Source organism: Cololabis saira, chromosome 5 (assembly GCF_033807715.1).
Source record: "Cololabis saira isolate AMF1-May2022 chromosome 5, fColSai1.1, whole genome shotgun sequence".
NCBI classification, from domain to species: Eukaryota; Metazoa; Chordata; class Actinopteri; order Beloniformes; family Belonidae; genus Cololabis; species Cololabis saira.
The window spans coordinates 11,105,515-11,126,221 of NC_084591.1; the positions used below are offsets into that span (position 1 = coordinate 11,105,515).

Sequence of the window (20,707 nt, forward strand, 5' to 3'; positions counted from 1 at the left end):
AGACAAGTGATTTAAGAGAGAGCGTTCAAATGTGTTGGCATGGACCAGTCAATAAAATTGAGAGTCTGTGGTCTGATTTAAACATTACTGTTTACCAGTGGAACTCATCCAACTTGAAGGAGCTGGAATAGTTTTGCCTTGAAAAATTGGTGAAAATGCCAGTGGAAAGAGGTGCCAAGCTCATGAGTTGCAAAAGGTGGCTCAAAAGAGTACTGCCTTTGTGGGAGGTGAGTAGTCACTAGGGGTGTAACAATATATCATGCCACGAAATTTCACGATACAAAAACGTCACGATACGTTTCGTGGAGGTGACAAACTGTAGCGCGATATTGGGTTATTAATATTAATATATTGTGTTTACTAGTAACGCGCATCCTATTGGTGAAGCGGGATCACGTGATGACCGCGCCTCTACCAGCGGACCAAAATCTTACTACGCTCAGAAGAAACCAGTACCGTTTTGCGGTCCTGATCACGGGACTCTTGCAGGGTTTTGAGCTCCGAAATTTTACTTATAAGGTGAGCATGAATCAATCTTTTTTATGATGTAAAGATCGTGTCGTCCCCAAAGGTGGGAGCGGATGAAACGATAACGGGGTTCACCTTACAGCCTCAGGCTGGGAGCATGTGGCTGAAGCTCTGAGCTCTGCCATAAGCTCAATAACAGTCATGTTGCATTTTGAGTTTGGGACTTTTCATAGTTTATTTATTTACTTTTATATATTTATTTATTTATTTCATTTTAGTTGTTAAATTTCTGGAAAAGAAAAAAGTCAAGTCATACATGAGAGAAACTATTCAGTTTGTGGCAAAATATTTTTAATTGTATAAAACTGAAGATGCATAATGCAAACCTGACATTTACTTTTAGTTCAGTTTGTGGGAAATGGCTGGCCTTGCTTGCTCTTTAAAACTTAAACAGTTATAAAGCATTACAAACTGTAACAATAGGGCAAACGCACAGCATTGTTTTGTATTTTGTGTCTTTCAAATAAAAGACAATTTTTTCCAGTCATATGTTCCCCATTCAAGGTTGTTAAAAAAATACTACTATAATATCGTATCGTTATCGTGACCTCAATATCGTGTATCGTACCCTATCGTGAGATTAGTGTTTCGTTACACCCCTAGTAGTCACTCATGCTGTAGTTTGTGTATGTGTCTTTTTCATTGTTTCTCAATAAAATATATTTCTCATCTCCAAAGTTGTGCATAAATGAACTGATACAACCGCCCCAAAAAATCTATTAGCTTTTCAAGGTGGTAATGCAGCAATAAAGGGCTGTGAATACGTTTGCAAAGGAACTGTAAATATTGTGTGTTGTTTCAGTATCATCTGCTGGCATTTATGGATCTGGCACAAAACAACGGGTGTAAATCCTGTTTTGTGGAGGAGTATTTAAACATTTAGAGATGCTGGTCCACACAGCAAAGAGTGTTCACAAAGACTAACTGTTGTTTCCAACAACCTTTATAAAAGAAGAGCAGTTTTGAGGAGAAAAGACTGCCACATGTGTCCTTTGTGCACTGCGGTCCTCTACAGAATTTCAAAGTAGACTACAGGGAGAAGGGATGTAATGATGTGTTTAGTAAGTGGAAAAGTAGGTGTCGTGTACCTTGGTAATTCCAAGTGCAGCGATGTTCTGGCTGTAGGAGGTGGTGCCATTCCCAGTTCCCCAAAGTGCAGCCAGAATGCAGCCGATGCCCTCCACGGCGATGCCTCGGTTGATGGCGTGAGTGGGTGGTGGAGGGGCACCCGACAGACGAGCGCAGGCGTAGTAGTCACCGATGGATTCCATGGTCGATGCCAAGACTCCTGCCATCATGCCGAGCACCGAGGACAGACTCACCGTGGGTAAACCCCACTGGCCTGCAGACAGAGTACAGAGTATCTCTGTTTGTAAGCTTAGTCAAAAACTTTAAGACTTCTTGCTCCATCTTTTGGTGCATCTGCGATTCAAATGTTTTACTTTGACCTATTTTTTTTATTTCAGACATGATATTTTATCATATATCACATATTATTCCATCTCGGCATATGTCAACGTAATACACATCATTGCATTCCACTTGAAATCCCTGTTTTTCTTTGTTTTTTTTTTTCTTTTTTGCAAGAGGGACTTATACAAACCTGCTGTGCAAGTCATCTGCCAGAACATTGCACACCATGCCGACCTTTTAAGTCTGCTAAACACACATCTGGATGTAACCAAATATCATGCTGGGGTTTTATTTTCTAATATATTATAACATGTTCTTATTGTGAACCCATCCCAGAACTGACAGTAAAAAGATATGAAGTCCACATACCTTCAACTATGTACAAGCACTGGCAAAAGAATCAAAAAGTATTCTTTCCCATGTCATTCCCACACTTTCCCATATTTTACTTTTACATGTTTTCTCACTTATCTACAGCATTATTATAACCTGGTTTTCAGGAGGCTGACAATTCTTTTTTTAATCATAGGCTCTCTATGATGTCATAGAGGGCAGAATTTCCTCCTATGGCCACGTTCTCCAGGTAAAGCGCATCCACAAAGGCAAGAGCTTCCGCGGTTTCTAAAATGTCTCCAAAGAAACCTCTTGGTCCTGAGGGAAAGTGGACCAACCATGGCTCAGTGGATGCAATTCATTTTACCGTGCCAGAAATCTAGCGAATGTACTTTTTTCTTTTAATAATAATAATACATTTGATCTATTTGATCTCAAAGACGCTTTTGATTCCTTTTAAACTGTTGTAGTCCGAATGACTACAATTCTATTTTAATTTTAATTCAATTTAATTATAAAAACAGTGAAGAAAAGTAGATGAAAAATAGCTCCCTGTGGCACACCCTTTGTATATGACCAGTGTTGGGTAGAATACTTTGAAATTGTATTTAGTTAATGAATACTGAATATTTGCCTTAAAATGTATTCTGTAATTTATTCCGTTATTGTATTGTATTGTATTTTGAATACTTTGAATACTTATAAAATACTTCACATTGATTGTCATTATATTTATGTGTAAATATGGTGTATAATTACAAAAATGAAGACTAAAATTGTTGGAGCACCTGTTACAAACTCACTATTTATTTAAAGAAAGTGACTTTAACATTTAAATATTTTGCATTTCTGCTACCCACTTTTTTAAGAAGGTAAAACAAATCAAAGTTTTTCCATTTTCCACAACATTTCAGGGCGGGCCAGTTCGCTGCTGGATTTGGAGGAACATGAAAACTGATCACATGCAGTTTGTGCATCTGCAGGTGGTGTGTAAATTGTCCATGTTGCGTGGGCAACCAGCATGTTTGTGCATTTTAGAGGAAACAATGTGGTACAATGACGTCAGTTCCAGAAAATGCTCCGTCTCATGCTAGCAAGAAAATACAAAAACATATTCAAAGAAATTCAATTAATTTTAATGCATTTAGTTAAAAAAAAACGTCAAATTCTCTGATTATCACAGCAAGACAGCCTAGTTTTTGGCACCAAATAGAGTCAAAAATAGTTTGGAAACAACTAGGCTCTGTGGATGCCCATGTCTTAGTAGTCCATGAGTATTCTGCCCTTCTATTTAAGGTGAATATGCTTATTGCATTGGCTTTAATTCGTCAGTTGCATGGAGCCCTCTTGTGGTTAAACATTTGAGTTTGCACACTCCGAGAGGAGCAGAATATGGATGAGGAAGGGTCCGCTGCAAACGTGCGGTGAACATATCTCAACTCTTATCGCCTCGGACATCATTTGTCCGGAAGTGTTTGTGGCTAGATAATGTTGTTAAAAGGTGGAAAGAGGTAATGCGACTGGTACGGTCTATTTTCCAGTCTGTAATTAACTTTTGCTAAGCTAAGCTAGACACAACAGTTGTGCTATTACAAATGCTCATACTGGGTATTTAATTTTGTTTCAAGTCTACAATAAAAAAGCAATGATTTATATGTGGTGTTGGAGTTGAAGGAATGAAGAAGTTTAAATTCAATTCAATTCAATCTATATAGCGTTTATTACAACAGAGGTTGTCTCTAGGCGCTTTCCAGAGACCCAGAACATGACCTCCACACAACCTCCCACTGTCAAGCGTCCAGCAAACAAAACAATTAGCAGCAAACAAAAAGCTGGGTGCAAAGCTACTCTAGAAGTTTCAGATCACCTTATTTTATTTTTTTTCTACTTTTCTGCATATATGGTTAATAATGGTTAATAATATGTTGGTATCAGATCACCTTAAATTCATGCTGACAAAAGGAGGAACTGATTCTTCATGTTGACGTTGATTTTCACAGCGTATGTCGTGTTACTGTTCATCTGCGGCTCTCTTTGTTTAATTCTAGAAGTAAATTATTATTTTTTTATTGCCTATGTAGGACACTTAAAACCTTAAAATTTAAAGAGGGTGTTAGGATTTTATGAAATTGCTTAAAGGTTTTTTGAAATTGCTTAAAGTGTTTTTCTATAAGATTCTACACCAGTGGTTAATCTGAGGGCAGGACCACCTCCTGTTTTTTTAAGACCTCACTGTTAAGACTGTTTAGCTGAGTTCTCTTCTTTAGGTAAAACTATGAAGAGAAACAGATGTTTTAAATGTGATAGGTAGGGTAAAGTTTAAAGTTTTATTTATCTTCGATCTTTGCAGAGTTTACATCTCAAGTAAGAAACAGTCAACAGAGATATACTGTAGGGCTGAAAGTTTGACATGTTTAGGTGTCTTTCCCGGGAGCTGGTTCCATAAACCTATAAACCTACAAAACACCTCCTTTTTCAGTATACAGTAAATACGACTGGATCGATGACCACCGTGTGCATTTCTCTCCTACATCTATGATTTGAGACAAGTGTAGCTCAGGCCAGAAAATATTGTGCATGATATAATAAAGCTTGTATACATTTGATTCTGTTCTTGTTTTCTGACGGTGCACCAGACAAACGAACACGCAGATCTTTCATGGGTATATTTTATTTGTACGTGCGTGCCGATGACTATTTTTACAATGTTCTCTGTTACAACAGTTCTAATATAAACAGATGCTCATGGATCAGTTGAACAATAATTTCCCCCATAAATCCGATGAAAAACCTTTAGCCGTCTGAGTCATATACATCATTTAAAACAGTTAAAAAAACATTCAAGAAAGTGTTGCTCAGACTATAATTACAGCCTGAAAACACACCTCGTACTGTTTTACTACGCACCATAATCTCCTTCACTCGGCACGCTGGAAAGTACTTGTTTTATGCACCACTACAAGATGAAGCTCCCTTGTGGAAAAACCAAGAAGCTCTGCGATGTTGATATACTATATGTGCTTTACGATGTGCTGCGGTTTTTTTTTAAAGAGCACACAAGTCAACATAAGTGGATGAACATGTGATGTATATATTTTCGTTTTTATTCACTGGGGATGCGTCTCGCAGGTACACAAATGTCCAAGCCCATAGAGGAAAAGGCTGATGAAAAAGGCAGACGGGTGACACATTTTCACTAAAACTCCTCTGAAATATTACATGATGACCTTTCGATAACAATCAAGGAAACTTCAGAAAATTCCAAGTGAGCGCTCTATGCATGGGAAAAAAATTGGGAAAATTATGAGAGCAACTCTGAGGAAGGATGGGGAAGAAAGAAAGAGAACTTTAACAGGGAAAATGGAAAAGCTTTCATCAATTTCTATGATAGTTTGCCAACTGTTTTGCGACTGGTGTTTGGCTTGAAATTCCACCATAAACAGGCAAACAAGCGAGCTGTTCAACATCAGCTCAATTAGCTGACGGGTGTAAAACCTTTTTCTGAGGAGGGCCATCACGGCTGAACTGCTGCCTTTTCACAGTAGTAGCATATGTACAATCTTTTATAAGGCTTTTTTGAAAAAATAAATAAAGATTTTTTGGGCCTTTTATTCATAATAATAGATTTGATTTAAATGGTGCTTTTCTTGGACACTCAAAGCTCCCACAATACTCACATTATTCATTCACACTTGGTGATACATTCATACACCAGTGATGCCCTCACTGGAGGCAAGGAGGGTGAAGTGTGCTGCCCAAGGACACAACGACATATGAGTGGTGGGGGGGCGGGGTTGGGACCACCAATCCTTTGACAGTGGTGAAAGTAAGCTGGATCGGTCTGGAACGGGGATACGGAAAGAAATATAGAGGGAATGCGCATGACGTCACAGATGCGTCTTCACAGCCGGTTTCGCCCACTGAGTGGCAGAAAGACTGGCAGCGTAAACTTTCAGTTTGAGCAACTCGAAAACATCTAAAATGGGAAAGAGCTGTTGTGTTGTGGGACACTCATAGATTAAGCAAGAAATCGGAGTTATCGTTTTACAGACTGCCGAAAAATAAGACAAATGGACAAATGGGTCGCTGCAATTCACAGAAACAACTGGATTCCAGGCACCGCAAAATGGATTTGCGGCTCCCGTTTTGTATCAGGTAATGTTGGATTTTTGGGTAGCTAACGTTAAACGGTCAAATCATAAAGTTCGGTGTCCTCATCAATAATTTCACCAACAAATCCTGCCTTGAAGTAGGACAAAGCGTCAAGAGTTTTGTATGCCTTCAAGCTTTGCTTCGTGTATTTCCCCGGCGTAGAAATTACCGTAGATGACCATTTAGTAGCCCGGGCGTTTAATATGCTAAATCCACTTGGACCCCAGGCGTTTATAAGAACCAGGCGGGTATTTGCACCAGGCTACAATTTATTTTTGCAATGAGCAGCACCAGACCATTACTTACAAAGAACATATGAGATCACCATAGTACCACTGGAACTAAAATTGTACACACTGTACACAACACAACACCTCACGACGAGCTCCCGATCACGAATCATGAGGTCGCAAGAAAATCAACCGTGTTTGAAATCCTGGTCGCTCCTCGTGAAGGAATCACAGTTGAAGCAGCTGCGACCCGATTTGACTTATCCTTTCACAGAGAGCATGCGCAATCTCTGATGTCACGTCAAAAAACTATTATTTGTAGTTTAAGTTTTGCAAATTCACATTACAAATCATGTTTTAATAGCAAAAAAAAAGAGCGCATTTCCACGTACGGTGCGGGTCGCCGCGTAGCCTACGCCGTAGGCTCTGCGTTGGTGTAACGCGGAACCATATATCAGCCTTACGGCGTACCCTGCACCGTAGGCTCTGCGTTGGTGTAACGCGGAACCATAAATCAGCCTTCAGTGTGTGCGCTGTCTGCTCTTCAGAAAACCTCTTTTTTCTCTTCTCATTTTGCTGGGACGCCGGGTTCCTCCGCCGAGACACAACTTTTGCAGTACGCGCTCTTTGTTGTGTCTAAAAATGATTCGCAGTGCACACACCCAATCAGAAACGGTACAGATATTTTGGGATTTTTTTTTTAATTCAAGATCTTTTTATTGGAATTTTCACAAGGTAAAAAAAGAAAAAGGTGAAATGCTGAATGTCAATTACAAACATTTTGATTAGGCATGGGCATGTTGATCATAGCATACACCAGTGTACAAAATATAAAAAACAAACAGTATGAAAAGATATAAAATAGTAACAAAAACAAACTACAGACCAAACTAATCCCTCCCCTGTCACTGCCAGATTACTAATCACAATATGAGGTCATTCTAACATCAAAAGCCTGCACTAGGGATACAAAAGAAATATGAAGTATAGTTCACAGGGTCTGGAATGCTTCTAGAAAAGGTCCCCACACTTTCTGGAACTTATTTGATTGCTGAAGAGAGTATCTAATTTTCTCCAGTTTTAAGCAGGACATGATGTCTTCCAGCCAGTGCACGAGTAGGAGGGAAGGGATCCTTGCACCTGAACAGAATTGCCCGACGAGCCAAAAGGGAGGCAAAAGACAAAGTGTGCCCCTGTGCAGTGGTTAACTTCCTTCCTCCCTCCATGACCCCAAACAGGGCAGTCAGTGGGTTTGGTTCTAATCTGATTTTAAGCACCAGAGAGAGAGTATGAAATACTTCCATCCAGTACTTGTTTAGACATGGGCAGGACCAGTACATGTGGATGAGAGAGGCTTCTGCTACTTTACATCTTACACAGTATGGACTAATATCTGGGTACATGGAGGATAACTTTGCTTTGGAAATATGAGCCCTGTGTACCACTTTAAACTGAATTAAAGCTGCAAGCAGCGATGAACGGGCCCTCGCACTCATGGCCACCGCCCCCCATAAGCATATCAGAAATTACACCACCCACGACTTCCTATGTCAAACCATTCAAAAGTTATAGCAGAAAAAAGGGACAACTAATCAGAAGAAGGGGCGGGGCTAATTCAGGCCAATGAAGGTCAAGGGCTCCATAAAGAATCTGATGACACCACCCACGACTCTCTATGTCAAACCATTCAAAAGTTATAGCAGAAAATCGGGACAACCAATCAGAATAAGGGGCGGGGCTAATTAAGGCCAACGAAGCTTAAGGACTCATTACAGAGTCCCATGACACCACCCACGACTTCCTATGTCAAACCATTCAAAAGTTATAGCAGAAAAAAGGGACAACCAATCAGAAGAAGGGGCGGGGCTAATTCAGGCCAATGAAGCTCAAGGACTCAATACAGAGTCTCATGACACCACTCACGACGCTTTATGTCAAACCATTCAAAAGTTATGGCAGAGAAAAGTATTCTAGGGGGCGCTGTTGAGCCGTTAGGCCACGCCCATTCATGCAAACAATGAAATATCAAATTTATCGCCAAGCCTGGCTTGCATGCAAAATTTGGTGACTTTTGGAGAACTATCAAATATGTACCAATCAGATAAAGGGGAGGCGCGCTTTTTGGCATCTAGCGTCGCCACGGTAACACTTTTGAAAGAGAAAAGTAATGCGTGTTGTAATGCGGCAGGATGGAGACGCACATTTTGAGGTATAACACACATGGGTGCACGTTACGGTTCGGGCCGTATTAATTGCCGAAGGAATGGCATAAATTGCGCCAAAATTACACAATTAATTCAAAATGGCTGACTTCCTGTTCGGTTTCGGTCATGGCGCCAAGAGACTTTTCTTTAAGTTGCAACATGATACAGGTGTGTACCGATTTTCGTGCATGTACGTCAAACCGTATTGTGGGGCTTGAGGCACAAAGTTTTCCGGGGGGCGCTGTTGAGCCATTTTGCCACGCCCATTAATGCAAACCATGAAATATCAAATTTATCGCCAGGCCTGCCTTGCATGCAAAATTTGGTGACTTTTGGGGAACTATCAAATATGGACCAATCAGATGAAGGGGGGCGCGCTTTTTGGCATCTAGCGTCGCCACGGTAACACTTTTGAAAGAGAAAAGTAATGCACGTAGACGCACATTTTGATGTATAACACACCTGGGTGCACGTTACGGTTCGGGTCGTATTAATTCTCGAAGGAATGGCTCATATTGCTCCAAAATTATGCGATTAATTCAGAATGTTCAAAATGGCCGACTTCCTGTTCGGTTTCGGCCATGGCGCCAAGAGACTTTTCTTTAAGTTGCGACATGATACAGGTGCGTACCGATTTTCGTTCATGTACGTCAAACCGTATTATGGGGCTTGAGGCGCAAAGTTTTTTCTGTCTGAACCAACCAGATGAAGGGTGGGCGCGCTTTTTGGTGTCTAGCGTCGCCACGGTAACGCTTTTGAAAGAGAAAAGTAATGTGTGTTGTCGCAGGATGGAGACGCACATTTTGATGTATAACACACTTGGGGGCACGTTACGGTTCGGGCCGTATTAACTGCCGAAGGAATGGCATAAATTGCGCCAAAGTGACACGATTAATTCAAAATGGCCAACATCCTGTTCGGTTTCGGCCATGTCACCAAGAGACTTTTCTTTAAGTTGTGTACTGATACAGGTGTGTAGCGATTTTCGTGCATATACGTCAAACCGTATTATGGGGCTTGAGGCACAAAGTTTTCCGGGGGGCGCTGTTGAGCCATTTTGCCACGCCCATTAATGTAAACCATTAAATATCAAATTTTTCGCCAGGCCTGACTTGTATGCAAAATTTGCTGACTTTTTGGGCACGTTTAGGGGGGCAAAAAGGCCCTCCTTTCGTCAGAAGAAAGAAAGAAAGAAAGAAAGAAAGAAAGAAAGAAAGAAAGAAAGAAAGAAAGAAAGAAAGAAAGAAAGAAAGAAAGAAAGAAAGAAAGAAAGAAAGAAAGAAAGAAAGAAAGAAAGAAAGAAAGAAAGAAAGAAAGAAAGAAAGAAAGAAAGAAAGAAAGAAAGAAAGAAGAAAAATTCCTACAGATACAATAGGGCCTTCGCACTGAAGGTGCTCGAGCCCTAATTAAGCAGTGACGTGCGCACAGGGAGGTTGTATTAACCAGTTTAAGTATGGACTCCCAGGTATCCTCTGATAAGGGAAGCCCTAAGTCCTGCTCCCATGCTGCTTTGAATTTATCTGTAGGGGCACTCCTAAGATCCAGCAACATGCCATAGAAAGACGAAATGAGCCCCTTTTTGAATGGGTCTGTGGCAAGAACTTTGTCAACTGTGGTCAAGCCTATCGATGCACCAGGGCTGGGTGTCTGGGAAAGAACAAAATGTCTAGCCTGAAGATACCTAAAGAAATGTGATTTTGGAAGGCTGAATTTACTACTTAACTGCTCAAAAGATGCCACGGTGCCGTCTATGAACATATCTCTAAAACGAATCATACCCCTCCTGTGCCATTCCTGGAAGGTGGAGTCCTCAAGGGATGGTTTGAAAAAGTGATTTGATGCAATGGGGCTAAGAAGAGAGAAGCTGTGAAAGCCAAAAAACTTCCTAAATTGGGCCCAAATTCTAAGAGAGTGTTTAACCACTGGGTTTTTGATTGATTTAAGTGAAGGAAGTGGAAGTGAGGAGCCGAGTAGGGCAGGAATTGACAGGTCATCAGTTGGATGTAACTCCATCGCCACCCAGTCAGGGCGGTCAGCGCCGTCGCTGTAGAAGGACCAGAATGCAAGGCAGCGCAGGTTAGCAGCCCAATAATAATAACGAAAGTTTGGGAGGGCCAGACCACCTGCAGACTTTATTTTTTGAAGGTGAGTCTTGTTCAAACGTGGCCGTTTACCCCGCCATAGGTATGAAGATATAACTGAGTCAAGGGACTGAAAAAAAGAACCAGGAATAAAGAGTGGTAAGGTCTGGAAAAGGTACAAAAATTTAGGTAAAATGGTCATTTTAACTGAATTGATGCGACCCACAAGAGACATTGACAGGGGTGACCATTGTGTAAGGATTTGTTTGGTCTCATTTAACAATGAGATAAGATTCTCTTGGAGCAGGTCTTTGTGTTTCCTTGTCACAGATATGCCTAAATAGGAGAATTTGTCATTTACGATTTTAAAGGGAAAATTGGAAAGGTCTAAAGCATGCGATTCGAGATTGGTAGGGAAAAGCTCACTTTTGCTGAGATTCAGTTTATAGCCTGAGAGTTTCCCAAACTGACCGAGAAGCGACAGCGCAGGGGGTAATGAGGCCAGAGGGTGAGAGATGAAAAGCAAGAGGTCATCGGCATAAAGCGAGACCTTATGTTCCCTGCCACCTCTCCAGATACCGGACACATCCTCACAAGATTGGAGCGCTGTGGCAAGCGGCTCGATAGCCATGTCAAAAAGCATGGGACTAAGGGGGCACCCCTGACGGGTTCCACGATGCAGATTAAATGGTTTTGACCGTTGAGAGTTAGTACAAATTGAGGCTGTTGGGTACAAATAGAGAAGTTTAATCCACAGAGCAAAGTTCGGACCAAAACCAAACCTGTCCAGCACAGCAAAGAGATAATCCCATTCGACGCGGTCAAATGCTTTCTCCGCATCCAGAGAGACAACGCATTCAGGGATAGCCTCAGAGGCAGAGTAGATAATATTGAACTGTTGCCTTGTGTTGAAGTAAGACTGCCTACCTTTAATGAAGCCAGTTTGGTCTTCAGATATAATTGTGGGGAGGGCATTCTCCAGCCTATGGGCTAGGACTTTAGCTAAGATTTTAGCATCTGTGTTTAAGAGGGAGATGGGCCTGTAGGAGGCGCATTCAGTAGGATCCTTCCCTTTTTTAGCTATGAGGGTGACACAGGCCTCTGAAAATGAAGGAGGGAGGGAACCGTGGCTGAAGGATTCTGAAAGAACTGTAGATAGCAATGGGGAAAGCAGAGTAGAAAATTTCTTTAGAAATTCCGCCGGGAAGCCATCAGGGCCAGGACATTTACCCGACTGCAGTGATAAAATGGCTCGAGTTATCTCCATCAGGGATATCGGTTCTTCTAATGTCTTCCTTAGATCTGGTGAAAGACTGGGAACACTAAGACTATTTAAAAAGTCCGCAATCTCATCTCGATCAGTCTGAGATTCCGAGGTGTATAGCTGGGTATAAAAGTCCCTGAATGCTTCATTTATGAGTAAGTGATCTGTAGTTACATGGCCATTTGGTAATCGAATCTTAGAAATATTTTGTTTAGCCTTAGAGCCTTTAAGTTGATTGGCTAATGATTTGTCAGATTTGTCTCCATAAACATAAAACCTGGTTTTACTTTTCAGAAGTGACTGTTCAATTGGGTGAGTGGTAAGCAGGTCAAATTTAGTTTTAAGTTCTAGCCGCTTTTTGTAAAGATCTGGGGATTTAGTCCGAGAATATTCTTCATCGACCTCTTTGATTTGGCGGGCAAGGTCTGATCGCTCCCTATAAGATTTTTGCCTCACCCTAGCAGTGTAGGATATAATCTGTCCCCGGAGATAAGTCTTGAGGGAATCCCAGACAGTTAGACTAGACATTCCTGGAGTCATATTCGTGGATAGGAAAAAGGCTATTTCCGTTTCCATTGATTTAACAAAATTTGTGTCCGACAGCAGAGTTGAATTGAATCGCCACTGTCCGCCTCTCTGAGGTAGGTCAGGAAGGGACATGGTTAGGACCACAGGAGCGTGGTCGGAAATAACAATGCTCTGATAAGCACAGGAATGAACCAGGGGAATCAGTTGATTATCAATAAAAAAATAATCAATCCTTGAGTATGTGTGGTGCACTTGTGAGAAAAAGGAGTATTCTCTGTCACATGGATGTAAAGAACGCCACACATCACAAACACCGTAGTCAGAAAGGAACGCCTGAATAAGACGGGCTGACTTACTTGCTGTGCCGGGGTTGGTAGAGGATCGGTCTAGGACTGGGTCGAGCCAGCAATTAAAATCACCACCAAGTATGAGAGAATATGTATTAAGGTCAGGGAGCAGTGAAAACAGTCGTTCAAAAAAGACTGCATCATCTGAATTAGGGGCATAAACGTTCACAAGTACGACCAATGTATTGAATAATTTCCCAGAAACGATCACGTAGCGACCAAACTTGTCAGAAATCACATTGTGCTGCTCAAATGAAACATCCTGACTGATCAGAACTGAAACTCCTCGGGCCTTAGCTTGAAAGGAGGAGTGAAATCCCTGCCCTGACCACCTCGGGAACAGGCGGCTATTATCAGAACTGCGAATATGAGTTTCTTGTAGAAAGGCTATTTCTGTTTTAAGGTGTTTTAGATGTGAGAAGATCCTTTTCCTTTTAACAGGGTGATTCAGACCCTTAACATTCCAGCTCACCAACTTCAAGTATCTACTCATAATATCTAAGAAGAAAAATTAGGAGGTGTGCACAATGACCTAGGCAAAAAAAAAGAAAACGGAAAGGAGGTTGAATGTGACCCACATTAAGTAATGAGTTGAAAAGAGTTAATGCAAAGTTTCTGGCAGTGACATATCCCCCCGACCCACCCACCCCAACTAAGACAGCTGCTATAGAAAAATAAAAAAAAAGCAGCAAGCTCTTCAAAACAAACAAAGTGCAATAACGCATCTTCCTATCCTACACACTAATAGCTTTTGCTCCCGTATCATGGGTGTATACATATTAGCACCTTAAAACGTGTAGATATAAATAAAAAAAAGAAATACCCTCTCAAATCTTGACCTGGAAGTCCCGATATGAGCCCAGAAATATTTGTACAAAAATATAAAATATAAAACTTCCGACTTAAGCAGCGTAAAAGTAAGGTTAACAGCTTACAATTATTACAAAACGTATAGGTAAATCGGACAAGCTTTTATTTTTTCGTTTTTTTTTTTTCTCTCCCTCTTCACCACTTATTTTTCCCCTTTTTTCCCCCTTCCCTCAAATAGCCAAAAAGAACTGCAAATTAATAATATTTGCAAAGGGGCAGTCAAACTAACAACAGGGAAAATACTGTTCTAAACACACTAACCCCGAAAAGATTTCAGGCAAAAAAAAAGACTGAAAAAAACAGTTGTCGCGGGGTACTCACCCTCCCCTCAGGAATAATAAAATGACTCACGTAAAAAAAAGAGAGAGAAAAAAAAGTCAGTCAGTGAGCGTCAGTGAACCACACCGGGCTGCAGGGCGGAGCCGTGACAGCTTCCAACAGTCCCGTTACGACGGGTTTGAAGTTTTGCTGCGACTCGTGATGAATTTGCGCGCCTCATCCACGGAGCCGATCCACTTCCTGGCCCCCCCGGACAGCGTGAGCCGGAGCCGGGCGGGGAAGAGCAGAGCCGGCTTCAGACCCAGGTGATAGAGCTCCGACATGACTCCGCTGTATTCCGCTCGTTGGCTGGCAACTTCGGGGCTGTAATCCTCCACGACCCGGATTGGGTGGCCGTGATATTCCAGCTTTCCTCTCCGTCGCGCTTCCCTCACGAGGAGATCCTTCGTCTGGTACCGGTGCAGGCGCAGGATGACCGGTCGACTGGTCTCTGTCCCGGGGCCAGCTTGGCGGCGAGAGAGCGGTGCGCTCTGTCTATTTCTGGCGGTGACGGCAGCGTATCGTTCCCGAACACCTCACACAGCAGCTTGGAGAAGAAAGCCGCAGGAGACCCGCCTTGGTCGACTCCGGTAAACCCAGGATACGGATGTTCTGCCTTCTGCTTCGGCTTTCCAAATCCACCACCTTAGCCTTTAGCCGAGCATTATCATCCCGTAGAGTCGAGCAGATGCCTTCAAGGTCCGTAACTCGCTGGCTGAGGTCTTCTGTGGCGAGTTCAAGGGACGAAACACGTTGGCCATGGTCCTCGACCGCGAGCCGCGTTTGGAGTCGAGCTGACTGAAAGTATTTTTGAACTCGGCGGCCAGGGCACCTCGGTGTTCCTCCAGCAGCGTGGTAATGGCCGCCAGGGTTAAGACAGCGCCAGCATCGTCCTTTTTGCCCGACTTGCCACTCTTCGAAGCCATCTCGGAGGTAAGTGGGCTCGTTCGAGACAAAAAAAAAGAAAAACAGCAACAGGGAATCCTTTTTAAAGGAAAAAGTTTGAAAGTTTGAGGGCTTGGTGGTTTAAAAAGTTTGGCACTCACGGGAGCACTCGCAAAACACGTCTACTCCATCTGCTCACCAACCGGAAGCCCCCCATATTTTGGGATTTTAATATATAAAAAAATAAAATTATAAATAATAAAGAATCCCCATAACCTTTGATCGGGTGGGCACACACGGAGCTGATCAGAGCAGTATGAACTATACTGTATACAATACAATGCAAATACAGTGTTATTACCAGGTTATTACCGGTAGTCACCCGGGCGTTTAATTGAACCGGCGTTATTATGCCAAATGGGCTCGGACCCCGGCGGCTATTAGAGCACAGGCGCGTATTTGCGCGCGGGCGACTATTTGGTCATCTACGGTAAGTAAATATAAATATCAGGAAACTGGATTCGTGACCAAATATTAATGTCCATGGACCACTGGTTCTTGGGGTAACTGTACGGGTCACTGTCAAGTCGAACTGCCTTTATTTAAGTCGATAATCGTCTGTTATCCCGTCTTCTCCACTAGTCGCAGCCATTTTTGCTGATGTTTTGCCACTCAGTGCGAGTAAGGGGGCTGGTTCAGTGGGGAAGTGACGTCAATGCATTCCCTCTATAGACCCGGATCGCACAGGAACGCGTTTTGAGCAGAGTGGGAGGAGAGAAAAGAGTGGAGAGGACAGATGATCCACCCCAAATCTGCAGAAGTGACAGTAGCAGGATGGGAAATGGGGGCCACGGGCCAAGGCTTGAACACCTGGCCCACTCTTCAAGGCCTACGGCATCCGTACATGAAATGCTACCCAACCAGGTGACCATGTCAGGAAAAGAATATCACGTGGCCAATGCTAAACAGTCCCATGATTCGGTTGCTTGAAGATCCATCTTTAGCAGTGATAACTTAAGCTATTTGACAGGTGACCTCCAGAAACCTCCAGAAACCTCTAGTATACAGAAGAGTTTGTGGTTCAATGACTCAAAAGGTGTCCAGGTCCTGCGGCTGCACCACGACACCATTCCATCACCCCTCCACCACCATGCTTGACGGTAGGTACGAGATATTTCCCTTAAAATGCTGCCACTGTGATCGCTTTAAGCCTGATTTATGGTTCTGCGTTAAACCAACGCAGAGCCTACGCCGTTGCCATTACGCCGTCGTGAACCCTTCGAACTTCTCCGTCACTCCATTTCGCCGCGGTGCAATACTCCCCCAGAGTGCTAGGGGGTTGCGTTCTTTTCCTGAATGGTTTGTCGTAGTCTAGTTGATTCTTTGTTTAGCTTCTGGCTTCATGGCAGAATAACATAGTGTGCTGTGGCACTCTTGGCTAATATTATTGAAATTGTTCAAATATGACAAGTTAACCTATTAATATACCTATACAGTTATCTATATAAAAAAGAAACTACGTTAAACTATTATATGAACCACAACAAGATGAACCCCAACAAGATGTTTAAAAATGGCGGGGATGGTGGAGTCTGGAACCGGAAATGCGTTGCTACCAAGCAAACCAATCACAGCCCTCTCGGTCTGCGTTGGGTCTGTGTCGCCTCGACGCGTAGTTACAGTTTTTGGGAGGTGCACGTCAGGCTACCGCGTAGGCTACGGAGAGCCTCCTGTGTAGCCGCGTACCCTACGGCGTTGGCTCTGCATTGATTTAACACAGAACCATAAACCAGGCTTTAGACAGGAGAGGCTTTCGTTTGGACACCCTTCCAAACTAGCCGAATGCCACTTATTTAGTCTCCTTGTGTCGTCATGGAATTGAATATTTAATATACTCAGTAGGGCCTGTAAAGTCTGAGGTGTGGATGCGTTGACTTTTAGTTAATTGCATTTATTTCCACGAATGTTGCATGGTCTAATTTTGGGTTAAACTGGTTTCCAAAGCAGGTTGATGTTTCATACCTGCCGGGGTTTCGGTTGTGAAGCCCAGCCCTCTCACGTCGGACGATGCATTGACGACGGCTGGAGTTCGCAGCCAAAACTGTCGCAGGTATGAAACATCTATTCTAAAACCTCAATTGTCTGATGAAAATAAGACTATAAATGTTGTTTTTATAGTTCTAACTGGTAAATAATCTGTTGTAGGACCTTTCTTCAAGCGCTGATGATTAGCAGCAAGTTATCCTCTTAAATCCGGGTTTTAGTGAGAGAGAGGGACATCTTGTGGACACCTTGACCCCAACCATCACAGTTGAATCTGAATTTCACTGTTCAACACACTTTCAGCATCCTTTCTCATCTCTTTACCCTTGAAACACTTTCTCTTCTGCTTCTACACCCCTGCGCGATCACTGCGGCAGTAAAGTTTCCTGTATTTTCCTCCAGGAAACGAGGATGACAGGCTGAAACCAGCAGATCATTAGGTTTTATTCTCTCACTTCTGTTCCAAATATTCTCCCTTTTCATAGGCGGAGAGTCCTGCCAAAGACATTTCACAAGGACAATTTCCAGTGAGTCACCATGGTGCGTATTGGTGATGATTCCATATAAAACTGTTTATTTTCATTTGAGCGTCGCAAATAAGAAATAGTGTCACATTTGTACTCGCCATAACTTTGGACTGATCTCTGGCTCAATTGTGAACCACTATGTACAGGTAACATGTGCAAGTAATAATATTAATAATAAAAAAGACAACCATAAAACTGACAAAGCTGATCCGGCGAGCAAGTTTTACAAACTCCACAAGTACATAGATCGTTCTGAGAAACTATGTATTCAATATTTTTCACCCAAAAAGTGAGGGAAAAGGAGCATATTCTGACATCTGATTCCCAAATGACTATTACGAGATGAGAACGCGGAACCTTTTACAATAAAAAGATTATAAGGATTTGTTTTAAGCATGTGTTGGGTCTAAAGGTTATTGGACCATTTCTCTGAGTCTCAGGAACACATGTTCAGCACTGAGTTCCTGCAGGACGTATCGCCATCCAAAGCCGCCCAACTGCTATTTTTCTGCTGTAAAATCCATCACCATCACCTAATTGTGGACTGCAGTGCTGATATCTGAGCAGTTAAAACCTTGGCGGGTTGTTGTTCTTGCGTCAGCGGTTGTGCAACACTCTGCTCAGCTTCAGAACGTCTTTCGTTTGTCAAAGATTGAATTAAGGAGGGACTTGGAGACGAGTCAAATCGACCACCCTGCTGACACACCCGTTAAACATCCACAGATCTGGAGGGGGAATAAGTGAACCCACACTCTGAATGAAGAGTGTAGTATTACTTATGGACATGTAAAGTTTCAGCAACATAAAACCTATTCTTCTGGTTTTTATGAATGCTGGTTTGACTGATAAAATGTACAAGATGATAATTAATCGTTCACCATTTTTGAAGGTTTTTGTTGTGTTCCAACTAAAACAAATGTGGTACTTGTTGCTCTGTTTTTACATTTTAGGTTATACCCCAGTTTGTTGAGTTGCAGTTGGGACTTTATCAGAACAAGTTTGGTCATCAATGTGTTTACGTACACAGTCTAGTCAGGCTACTGCTATGGGTCACCCAGACTTAGACTTGGATCCTTGAATTCCAAAGTCCATGCAGGTTAGGAAACTATGTGGTAATGGCTTCTCTGCAGCTCAGCTCAGTGCATTTAGATAGATAGGTCTTTATTGTCATTATCACCAGGTACAACAAAATTAAAAGTGCTCTCCAGTTAGCGCATCATATAAAAAATAAAATAACTAAAAAATAAATAAATAAAATAAAATGAATAAATATCTAGACACATTCACCCCTCCACACATACATCAACACACGGACATTACAAAAACTTTCATCAACATACAATCATTTTTGTTATTGCACATTAGCTCCTGTTTTTGTTGTGAGTGGTTATTGCTGTTGGGTAAAAGCTGTGTTTGAGTCTGTTTGTCCTTGTTTTTATGAGTCTGTATCCTTTCCCAGATGGCAGCAGTTCAAACAGTGAGTGTCTGGAGTGTGAACTGTCTTTTATTATATTTTTCTGACAACGGGAGTAGTGGAGGTGTTCCAGTGTGGAGAGAGGGCAGCCGATGATTTTCTGGGCCGTGGTGATGACCCTCTGGAGTGCTTTCCTCTCTTTTTGTATGGTTCAGCTTTTGCTTGTATGGTTCAGCTTTTGCTTTCTTCTCTGTGTCTGCTTCTTCCGTTACTTCTGCACCAAAGGCCGGGACAGGAACCGCTAAGCATGAACCATGCACGAATCATGCAGGCCATAAATTATTTAGTTTGATTTTGGAGTATTTTAAAAATACAACTCTAGTCTGACTGAAGCAATCATTTCTCTGATCTCATATTAGAAAGTTGCAATTTATGTTCAAATGTTCAGCTTGGGCACAGCTTACCGTGATGACAATGTGACACACCCAGTTATTTAAAATCTTTGTTGTTTGTAGACACAATATGACAGAGAGAGGGAAGGCTTGGCATGTTAAGAACTCTTCAAAGAACTTGGGCTTAACAGATGTATTAAACCTCGTATGACCTAGTGTATGTGGACATGCACTCAGGACTGTCAAGACGTTTTCAGGACAGCATTTTGAAGCTTTCTTGGAAGCTCTAATGGCGCTTTTCCACTAGTACCTACTCAGCCCGACTCCACTCGCTTCGCCCTCGTTTATTTTTAATTCCCATATGAGAAGTAGGAGGTTTGGAGTGATCTAAACGAAGAAGACAACAACACTAAAGATGTAGAACATGGAGTAGATGATATATGTGCTGCTGGGTCTGTGACTTGTGTTCGATATCAAGTTAAAAAATGAGAGTGAGAGAAGCTTCAAGCGGTGACGCTTTTTTTTTGTTTGTTTGTTTGTCTCGGCGCTGCTGAAAAGTCCGTTGGTAGCATAGCAGCTATGAAGTGACAGAGCTCCTGGTAGATCTGATCGTTCCTTATCGCCCGTCTAGATCCCTTTTTAATTCTCTCCTCAGCACCAGGTTTATGAACATCTGCACCTCAGAGTTGGATCATGAAACAGACTTTTCTGCTGCCGTTGCTGGTTGAATAAAATTAACAAGAAGCCGCCGTCAGAGTCGCTCTTTCGCTGATTTCCGCCTCCTGACTCAGACGTCTGACTCCAACCCCCCGACCAATCGGTGGCCTGTAGTGTGATGACGTCAGATACAGCCGACTCAGCCGCTTAGAACCTCGGCAGAGTAGTTACAGAAAAAGTATCTACTCGGCACGCCTCTACCCGCCTCCACCACTAGTGGAAAAGTGCAAAGGCGAGGCGAGGCGAGGCGAGTCAGGCTGAGTAGGTACTAGTGGAAAAGCGCCATAAGTAGTGCACCATTTTGTGAGTGTCGATGCTTGTCTCCCCAGCAGAGGTCGAGCTTTTGCAGACTCAGTCTGAAGTACAACTGAAATTAATCGGTATACTTCTGCAGCTCCTGGACGAGGCTAAAATGTTCCCAGCTATTGTCTGTTTGAGAATAACATGGAATCTCTGCAACT

General features: G+C 42.5%; 1 protein-coding gene across 2 annotated transcripts in view; it reads right to left on the bottom strand.

Annotated features, from left to right (window-relative positions):
• The window catches only part of si:dkey-106n21.1 (solute carrier family 23 member 2), a 124,487-nt gene that overhangs the window by 34,886 nt on the left and 68,894 nt on the right, over positions 1 to 20,707 (bottom strand). For both annotated transcript variants that reach the window (XM_061720913.1, XM_061720914.1), the window contains one exon: positions 1,617 to 1,870. In XM_061720913.1, the coding sequence (XP_061576897.1) occupies positions 1,617 to 1,870 (254 nt within the window). The remainder of the gene's footprint in view (positions 1 to 1,616; positions 1,871 to 20,707) is intronic.